The sequence below is a fragment of the Phocoena sinus genome, chromosome 1 (genome assembly GCF_008692025.1).
Source record: "Phocoena sinus isolate mPhoSin1 chromosome 1, mPhoSin1.pri, whole genome shotgun sequence".
NCBI classification, from domain to species: Eukaryota; Metazoa; Chordata; class Mammalia; order Artiodactyla; family Phocoenidae; genus Phocoena; species Phocoena sinus.
This window is the reverse complement of record NC_045763.1, coordinates 48,172,282-48,183,296: the sequence shown is the minus strand read 5'-3', so window position 1 is coordinate 48,183,296 and position 11,015 is coordinate 48,172,282. Positions and strand designations below refer to the sequence as shown.

Genomic DNA, 11,015 nt, shown 5'->3' with positions numbered 1-11,015 from the left:
CTGGGTAATTTTGATGAAGGTGGTCTGGGGACCATATAAACACAGCTATAGTTGATGGCAGTTTAAGAATAAAGTTCAAATGCTGTTGAAAACAACTTCCCTAACTATGCACTCCGTTTTCCTCTGGTTCCATCCAGCGGTGGACTCTTGGTTTATTCTGCTTGTATCCCACTTGGGCCCCTGCGTGGAATAAGCACATTTGCTCAGCCAGGTTTGACTCTTGGCACACACGAGGTCCTTGGACATGACCACCTCCGTTGACTCCTCTGCCTCCTGGATGGCCATGGGCACCAAAATCCAGCCCAAATCTCAGGAAAGGCCTATCTGGATACCTTGCCCACCCAAGATGAAAGAAGCTGATGAAGAATGAAGTTTAGATATTATAATGTTTACTGATAAAAGATGAATGGAGAAGTGTGACAAAGAATCTAACAACATCAATTAATTTTAGGTAAAAATTGCTTTCCTGTTGTTCCTTACTTTTCTCCACAGGCAACACTACAAATGACTATTTTTATACCAAGGAAGCACTTCTTTGGAGAAGTGCTAGATTAGAGATTTTCCACATCTTCAATCCTTTGTTTCACTTACATTTTTAGTTAAGTCTAGATTACTTAAAAACCAGTATAGAAGACCTACCCACCATGTCTTTGAGATGGTTTAATATCTTGTCAACTAGTGCCAAGTTTTATCTTCTCAGAGCTCATGCCTGCATGGCTTCCTTACCATCAATGCTTTTAAAGTCCAAAAGATAGCTTCTATTGTCAACTAGGTACAGCTGTAAGCTCATTTTCACATAATTGCCAGTCACTGGATTTCTTCTTCTTACACGTAGATGGTATGCATTCACTACCTAAAATGAAAAATCTTTAAGGAAAAACATTCGAAATAACAAACTGCAAAATATCTCCCTTATTCTTATTGCAAAGAATAATATCAAAACAAATAACTGATAGAGGTGGGGTAGAGAGGGAATTCCTGAATGATCTTTTTTTTTTAACATTACATAGTAGTTTAGTATTTATTTAATCCCACTAACAGTACTGTGTACAACAGTTAAAATTCAAAGGGAACTCAGAGACCCTAGAGAGTCCGGCCTTCTTTCCAGATATGCCTCCACTCTAAACCATCAGTAATATTTTGGTTGCCCAAAGGTATCAACATGGATACCTTTACCTATGAATATAGAATAGACAGAAAAAGGACAAATAACATGTCAATGGTTTGAATCAGGAACTGTTAACAGGTACTGCCACGAAATTTAAGTATCGTAGTAATCTCGTAAAGAAGATACTATTTGCCTTTTGAAGATAATAAAACCACAACTCAGATAAAGAAGATTCTGGTTTTCAAAACATCTTATCAAATTAGTTCCAAAGATTTCTCAGTAAGAATTTTTTGTTTTTGCTTTTGTTTTCTTTTACGCGGGCCTCTCACTGTTGTGGCCTCTCCCGTTGCGGAGCACAGGCTCAGGACGCGCAGGCTCAGCGGTCACGGCTCACGGGCCCAGCCGCTCCGCGGCATGTGGGATCTTCCCGGACCGGGGCACGAACCCGTGTCCCCTGCATCGGCAGGTGGACTCTCAGCCACTGCGCCACCAGGGAAGCCCCTCAGTAAGAATTTTAAAGACGTTAACATCTCCTTTTAAACTAAATAAAACTGCTTCAGAAAAGGGAGATCTGTTTTTTTTTAATGGTTTTAAGGAAATATTATTTTGTTTATTCATTCCATGTACAAAAAATGAAATAAAAACAGGTCAAATGAATATTTACATGATATGTTTGAAAATTTTTTTCTTCCGTTAAAAGTACATTCACAGTCCTCAAGAAAGGAACAAGAGTAAAAGATACCTGAAAGTAAAAAATTGATTTTTCCCCCACATACACTCAAATAGAACTGAAATGAATTTGAGTACTAATAAAAAAGTAAAATGTGGGCTGAGAATAAGAAAAATAAACTGCAACTAAGGACTAAAAGAACAAGCCAAATAAGACAGATTTTTCTCAACTTACAGAAAAGTATTTGTTTACTGAATAAATATGTCCTGATGGTATAATTTGTGTCAACCACTTGCTGTTACAGCTACTGGCAAAAAGAAAAAAACCCTCCCTTAAAAAGGAGAGAGAAAAGTAAAAACACAGTGTCTTTGAAGACACATGACTTTTTATTGTTACGATGCATGCTGAAACAGGTTTTCAAGAGATTTCTCAAGAGATTCAAGAGATTAAATTCTCTTGAATTCAAGAGATTAATTTCTCAAGAGATTTCAAGTTGATTAAAACTTTGTTTCTCAGCCAAGAATGCTATTCTGTAATTTAAAAAATACATAGGTCCCCAACATTGACAGTTCTTCATCCTTACAGAGATTTGTTTTGTTTTGTTTTGAATGCACATGGTACATTATTGGAAAGAATGGGATTTATCAGCCAGAAGCATCAAGACCACTAAATTCATATCTAAATCAAAAACAACTTTTTTTATTGACCTTAGTACTCAACTCAGCAGCTCAGAGCAGCTTACTACACAAAAAATGGCTTCTACAAATGATCTTCATATACTACAATTTCCTACCTTCCATTCAAAATCCAGCTGCTTCATAGCTCGGTAAACTTCAGCCATAATGTCATATGGTTTGCTTTGACTTCGGATTCCAAGATGCCACTTGGCTTTTTTCACAGCTAAAGATTTGGGCTTAGTTGTATTCAGTGCATCCAACGGACATCTTGCTTTAGGGCTGTCTGCTACAAGAGGTGGCATCCTTTCTGGATGAGGTTTCAGGCCTGGGGGAATATGCATGGCACTATCATCCATAAAAGAACCAGTTGGGGGACTAGAGGCGAGGTAGAACTCACTGGCTTGGTTCATTATTCTCCGATTGTCAATGATAAGATGATAAGCCACTGCAAGCTGGTCTTGAGGGTCACCACTATATAAACTGTTCATTACTTCTGATTCTGTACACTCAAATTTTTCACACACTTCTTTCACAGCCTCATCATCAATGACGTTAGCATCATAGGAGGGGTCTTCAGGAAATAAGTAACTGGGCAAATCTTGTTTAAACCATTCATGCTCTCTAGGAAAAATACCACAATACACTATTGTAAGAACATGCTTTGGCAAGTCCCGAACAATTTAGACATGGGGTAATACAATATAACAGAATCAGAAAGACCTGGTCTCTAGTCACTTACTAGCTATTGGACCCTGGGTAAGTTGATTCATCCCCGCTCTTGAATAACTATGATTATTCAGACTCGGGTATTTGGCTGACATTTTCTCAAAAATAAATGAAATGAGCCTGTCACGTCAAAGGAAACAACTGGCAGTATTTGTTGCCAATCATAAAATTCAAGCTTTCAAGCAAAATGTTAGAATTTTGCATAATTTGTGTCTGTCTCCAAGAGTTTGATAGCTTCTCAATACTTAAAGGCTACTACATGCAGAGGATAAGGACTGTAATTTGATATAATTATATAATAAAATGTGTCACCACTTGGAACATCAGTCTACCTCAATAACCCAGTATTTTCCATATGACCAATGCAAGATGTTACAGAATCATACATGGGCAAAAGATCCACTCAAAATACAGAACAGACCAGTGGATTTTAATGTAATAAAGTACAAAAGTTCACTGATATGTTTTCGTATTTGATATTGCAATTAACATGTTAAGCTTTGGTTTAATATCAAAGAAAAATATCTGTAACTATCTGAAAGGCTATGAAAATGTTCCTCCCTTTTCCCACCACTTATTTGAGATCCGATATTTTTCCTAGACTTCAACTAATACAACATATTGCAACAGATGACTGAAGAAGCAGATAATGAGAACCTAGTTGCTGTCTCTGATTTAGAGGATTTGAAAAACGTAAAATACAGGTACTCTTGTCACCATATTTTCTTGTTTTGGAAAATAAGGTTATTTTTCATAAGAGACATATTATTCAGAATAACATGTAGTAGGTTCATTATTATTAAGTGAAATAAATATTTTTTAAATTTCTCAGTTTTGGTTTCTAATACGGTATTGATAAATACGACCTATATTTAAAAAAGACTCTTTGGAGTCCTCAATTTTAAGACTGTAAAGGGGTACTCAAACCAAACTGTTTGAGAACCAGTCTCCTAAATCTTATTTTCTCACTCTTCTGGGCCTTTGCACATGATGTTACTATTGCCACCCTAGAATATCCCACCCCTTTTCATTTAACTAACATGCACTATGCCTTCAAGATTGTGTAAGCATTGCTACATGGTAAATTGGGCACTCCCTAAGCTAAATTTAGATCAGTATATATTTTACCTGAATGCCTTCTACTGACTAATTCATTTACGAATATTTACTAAGGACATACCGTGGTAAAAAGGCACACTCCTTCTCACAGAAATTATATTCTAGCTGAATACAGATTAAGCAAACACTCTCAAAAATGAATGTATAGTTACAAATACACAAATATAAAAATCCTGTGATAAAGATTATGAGTGAAAAGTACAGGGTAAAATAAGAGTATATAATTCAGAATGGGAGGTAGGTGATTAAGGAAGCCACTCTCAGTAATATTTAAGAAGATACCAGAATGACTAGAAGTCAGCTAAGCAGAGCTGGGGAACAGGTATTCCCAGCAAAACAAACAATACATGCGAAGACTCCGAGATAAGAAAAAATTTTGCTATGTTCAAGGAACTGAACTGAGGCCACACTCATGAAATCATAATGAGTTACAGGTTGGAGTGGCAAAAGATATCAGGTATTTCTGACGGCTGTAGGCTATAAAAAAGGTTTTTGGATGAAACTATGGGTGATGAAAATAACTGAAAGATTTTAAAGAGACAGGCGTGACATGATCTAATTTGCATTCTGTAAAGATCATTCTGCTTGTGATAAAGAAATTGAATTGAAAAGATAAGAGTAATAATGAGGAGGAGGAGGATGGTGCAACAGCCCAAGTGAGAAATGATGGTGTGCCAGGCCTTGAGTATACACACAGAGATGAAACTTCTACAGCTTCTAGTAGATGACGCTATTGTAACACTCATACTTTCTTATAGTTGTTACAGTTTTTTTTTTCTTAATCCTCCCCACTAAACTGGGAACTCCTTGAAACAGGGACCATGCCTTATTCACCTGCATTCTAGTACCCAGTACAGAGTAAATGCTCAATAAATGCAGAATAAATGATGAATAGCCAATGAAGTCAAAAATGAATTCATAAATGTGTTTAATTGCTATATCATGATAATAATAAGCACTTAAATAAATGTTTAGTAATAAAATGACTGGTGAATACTAATTTTTTCCAAAGAAATAATAGAAAAAAATTAATTGTTACACATCTAACATTTTTAAAATATCAATATCAAATAGGGAAGGTGAACACTTTTGAATGAACTCCAAAAATTCATTCTTCCATAACAGAAATGAGATTACTAGTGAAAATTGTCAAAATCAACTTTTTCAGAACTCTGGAAATTAACCAAAGGCCTGTAATAATCTGAGGAGTGTTTGTTTAAAAAATTGGCCAAGTCTCAGTAAGAACAGCGAGATCTGTGATACTTTAACACATTTTTGACCAGAGACGTATTACAGCCACAGGTTAGTCTTAGTTTCTGCAAAAATCCCCCAGTCAATAAAGCGTTAAGTTACTCCATATCCATCTCCTTTCCCCATTTCTACGGTAGCCTTGAAAACCAACAGCCTCACAATCATTGTAGCCCAAAAAACCAGCATCTAGCAACCACTGGTGGGGGGATGGGGAGAATAGGTTTAGAGTTCTCCAAGAGTCCTATCCCAAGAGAACTGTCGTTATTTGACATGGCTAGCAGATCTCTGGAAACCTATACACTCAAGCCCTGTCTTCATCTGACCTGACTCAGAGCTCCCTCTACAAAGCCTTCTCCCCAGAACGTTTGTCAAAAACAATCAATGGCAACTGTCTAACATTCCAGCTGCTAAAAGCAGCAATAAGAGTTGGAGCAAACAAGAGGCTCGTCAAAAAACTAAAAAGGAAAAGTTAGGGAAGTAAATTCCATAGGGGTCCTTGAAATACTCTTACATAATCCTGGGACTCACAAATGCAGGGCTGTGTTCATTTCCAAGAAAGGCCCTGATTTCTCATCACTGGTTGACTTTGAGGCTCTGTGCTAGCAGGAATGAAAACAAATGCAGAGTTATGAGCTTTTCATTAAAGCACTGAAGACACACCCCAACATGCACACGAAGTCCCTCAGCAAAGGCTGGGAGACTTATTAGATCAAGGCCTTTAAGGAAAGCTTTGTCTAATCATTAGCTGCCCATTAAGCTAACCAAGCAGAGACCTCAGTGGCCACCTATGACAAAGAATATAGACTTATGGAATTAGTTCAATAAAATCACTTAACAAACAAGAACAACAACAACGTACAACAATTACAAATTCTAGGCATCTATGCAAGAGGAATAAAAACATATGACCATTTAAAAACCTATACATAAATGTTCATGGCAACATTATATAAGAGCCAAAAAGTGGAAACAACTCAAATATCCATTAAGTGACGAATAGATAAACAAAATTTAGTATATCTAAACAATGGAATACTTTTCAAGCAAAAAAGTAACGATGTACTGATACATGCTACACCATGAAAGAACACTGAAAGCATCATGCTAAGTGACAGAAGCCATACTCAAAAGGCCACATGCCGTATGATTCCATTTATATGAAACGTCCAAAAGAGGGAAATCCATAAAGACAGAAAGTAGATTAGTGGTTGCCAGGGGCTGCAAGGAGGAGGAAATGGGTATAGAGTTTCTTTGGGGGATGAGAAAAATGTTCTAGAATTAGACAGTGGTGATGACTTTAACTTTGTGAACATACTAAAAACCACTGAATCATACAATTTAAAGAAGCAAATTTATGGTATGTGAATTATACCAATAAATGTTTAAAAAAATAAATAGAGAAGTAATCTAAATTTTCATTTCCAATTAATTCAGAAAAAGAACCACAGTTCTTCATAATAATAACAGTGCCAATTAAAAAGCCATACTTTGGGGCTGGGGGAGGAATAAATTAGGAGGTTGGGATTAACATATATACACTACTATATATAAAATAGATAAGCAACAAGAACCTACTGTATAGCACAGGGAACTATACTCAGTATTTTGTAAAAACCTATAACAGAAAAGAATCCGAAAAGGAATATATACATACATATATATACATATATGTGTGTGTAACTGAGTCACTGTGCTGTACATCTGAAACTGACATGACCTTGTAAATCAACTATACTTCAATTTTAAAAAATAATTATAATAATAAAGCAACCCTCCACGTGTAAAAAAAAAAAAAAAAGCCATACTCCCAGCTTTTAATTTTCAGGAGTCAATTTCTAAATTAACTTGACCAAGGTAAGCAGTAACCAGGATGTTTATGAAGGTTCACCTGAGACAAAATCAATTCATTTCATATGGGTTACTACACAGCCACCAGAAATTAGGTCTTTCTGTCACTATTGCCTAGTACCTGATTTTGATATATGACTTAAGACTAAATGAGTTATGATGACTACCAATCAAATTTTAGAAACTTCACAATGTGCAAACTTCTTTAAGTGCAGCTAAAAGGTCCTTATATATTCACTTTAAAATAATATTAATAGCTAATATTGTATGCTGGGCATTAGTCCAAAAGCTTTAATTATATTAGGATGAATGTTTGCAGTTTCTAATATTCAACTGTGCTTAGACCTACAGAAATAGTAAATTCATATGGTTCAACCTAAGGCTATCCTTCAAACAAATCCACTATATATGATGTAGCTAAAGCATGAAGAGTTATAAGGAATATGCCAATAGCTAGTAAACAAAGAATCAGAATTTGTAATTAGACAGTTGAACTTCAGACACTCACTTTTAACCACAATAACATTAACAGTAATACTAAGCTTACAGCACTTAAAGATGTGATTTTCCTGAAGACAATGTCTGTCTTGCCTACCAATATATTCCCAGCACCTAGCATAGGACCTTAAACAGAGTAGATGTTAAATAAATAAAAGCAAAAATGATTAAATGAACGAATAAATACTGAGATATATTTTCTAACCTCCAATAGCTTACCATCTTAAAAGACAAAAAAGATCTGTACAAAAATACAGGCATACCTTAGAGAGATTGCTGGTTTGGTTCCAGATCACTGCAATAAAGCGAATATTGCAATAAAGCAAGTCACCAACATTTTGGCTTCCCAGTGCATATAAAAATTACATTTAGAGTATACTGTAGTCTATTATGTTTGCAACAGCATTATGTCTAAAAAAGCAGTGTGTATACCTTAATTAAAAAACACTTTATTGATAAAAAATGCTAACCATCATCTGACAACACAAGGTTCCCACAAACCTTCAATTTGTAAAAAACACAGTATCTACACAGCACAGTAAAGCGAAGCACAGTAAAACTAGGTGTGCCTGTAACTATAAGACAGAATGTGGTAACATGAGAGAAATATAATGTATCATGGTATTTTGGAGAAAGGCTGGATGCCACAGAACTGGTGTGCCAAGATGGATTAGTGGAAGTAGTACAGGTTCTGAATCAGGCAATTTCTGAGCCCTACTTCTGCCTGCCTCTTATTAGCTGGGTAATTTTCACAAATACACATTTACTCAAAACCTAATTCATATCAAATGTACAATGCCTAGAACATATTAATACTTGGTCCCTAATTTAAAGGACCCTAAAATTTAATAGGGACAAACAGATACATAAATCAAAACATAACCTTTCTAAGCTTCAGTTTCACGGTTTGTAAAATGAGAATAATAATAGTTACCTGTTAAGAATCAATGCAATAAAATATGTCGAGTACCTAGCAAAATACCTGTTATATAATAATCGTTAATAATTAGTAACTCTGTTGAACCATATTTTGTCAAATGAAGAATTCCCAAATGTTAATAAACAGAATATGGATAAATAAAAAAAGATGAAAACTATAAATTCAAGTTATTATTTTAAGTACAGAGATGGTTGCCACCATTTTATACCACCTACATATGTGTAAATTAACTCATCCTAGTAGACTTTTATTTACATTTTTCTTCTAAAACTTGTAAATATACAGACACCTGTTTAACATAACAGAATCAGTACTTTTACTATTCTCAATGTATGTGCTGATACAAACAGGTGCAAGTGTATATATATATTAGCATACTTTTCTTTTCTAAGGAAAAGCCAATTTTCTTTCTAAGGAAAAGCCAATTAAGTGAACTATTTATTCTAAAGGACTATGAACACAACAGAGTTTTTCCCTGCTAAGTCCATTTCCATAACTAAAGCTGGTTCTAATTTACAATTTTACATTTTTAGGTATGAGGCCTGGAACACTAAGAGAGGCTGGGGGAAGAAAACAGTACACGAATGCAACGGGAGTGCCAAAGAGATCAGCAGCAGTCACAAAAACAACTACCTCAGCCACCGCTGAAATGTTCCCAGAGTCGTATTCTGGCTTATGAAGACAAGGCAAAGTATTCTGGAAAGATGTCAAAAGAATGCGTTTGCAAATAAATACCTGATGAAATGTTAGGTGAGAACAAAAAACCCTCTAAGAAACATAACTGATAAATAAAAAGTAGAAGGCAATGAATCATCCTGACTTGTGTGTGCTATATAAAGGTCATATTCACAGTAACACCAGCAACTGCACTTTCCAAAGTTTCTCACATAACAAGAAATCCTTCTCAGCAAACCCACGAGCGGCTATTTTTGGATTCAAAATCTTAGCAAAAATTTTTACGGTCTATTTCATCAACCGTATGTAAAATATATAACTCTCACCCTGTTTTTCCATTTGAAACTTATTCAAATACTTCCTGAGTGTACACTATATTTCTAGGCCTTCTAGCACTGTATATACAAAGATGATAAGACACTCTCTCTACCCTTTTATAGTTACAAGAGAGGAGAAAGATACACTGAAAACAACTAGATACAGAATGAGAATGAAAGAATGAAAGCATGAACAAAATGTGGAAATCACAGAAGTGGAAGCAACTAAAACTGCTCAGGAGAATCAGAAGCGATTTCACAAGGAAGGTGATAAGTGAGCAGAATTTTAAAGGATGAATGGAAATCTTTCAGGTCCAAAAATGCAGAAAAGGCATCAGAGGCAAAGGGAATAATATAAACAAAGACATGAGGCATAAAATATGCATTATGTTTGAGGAACAAGGAAAAGTTCACTGTGGCTGAAGCTCTGGTATAAGGGGTACGGCGTTGAGCCTTAACTATGAAGGGCCTCGTATGCTTTGCTACCTAAACTGAAAAGTTTGGGAAACAATCTGAAATATTTAAAAGCTGAGTGACAGGATCAGCTTTATGTAATAAGGAAAGTAAAATTCGTATACAATCAAGTGTTACAGTGTCTAACATAAAGCAGCCATTCAGGTAGTGGTACTAATATTAATACTAGAATACGTACGTAATAGCAACAAAAAGACTATTCACCTTATGTCTTTGATAGTTGCTCGTTTCAGGGGGTCAACCTGTAGCATATGCATCAGGAGAGTGGCAACAGAACGATTGAGATATTCTGGGATATAAAAAACACCCCCTCGGATCTTCTTAAACAACGTAGGTACATGCTCATCATCAAAGGGGAGGGTGCCACAGAGAAGAGCGTACAAGATAACACCGCAGCTCCAGATATCAACTTCAGGACCTGCATACAATCTAGGGGAAAGGATGACAACACAAACCTGAAATGCAAGTGTCACTTCCCATCTACGTGTACCCTGTTTCTATATGTACCTATATACACAGTACAGACTGTGTATGTATTGCTTTCCAAGGTCTTTAGTGAAGTCCGTGGCCACTCCACAACGCTCAATGGTTGTTCCCCACAAAGAATAAGTGATCTAACCAAATACTATTCAAATTTCCCAAGAGAAAACAGTATTTTTATTTTTTGACACAAACTAAACTGAGCTTACTAATTGACTAATTAAAAAATATA

General features: G+C 35.7%; 1 protein-coding gene across 4 annotated transcripts in view; it reads right to left on the bottom strand.

Moving 5' to 3' along the window:
- Positions 1–11,015, bottom strand: part of PRKAA2 (protein kinase AMP-activated catalytic subunit alpha 2) — a 64,811-nt gene that overhangs the window by 8,418 nt on the left and 45,378 nt on the right. For all 4 annotated transcript variants that reach the window (XM_032604562.1, XM_032604581.1, XM_032604571.1 and 1 more), the window contains 3 exons: positions 10,508–10,732; positions 2,572–3,076; positions 727–853 (listed from right to left, as the gene is read on the bottom strand). In XM_032604562.1, coding sequence (XP_032460453.1) covers positions 727–853; positions 2,572–3,076; positions 10,508–10,732 — 857 coding nt within the window. The remainder of the gene's footprint in view (positions 1–726; positions 854–2,571; positions 3,077–10,507; positions 10,733–11,015) is intronic.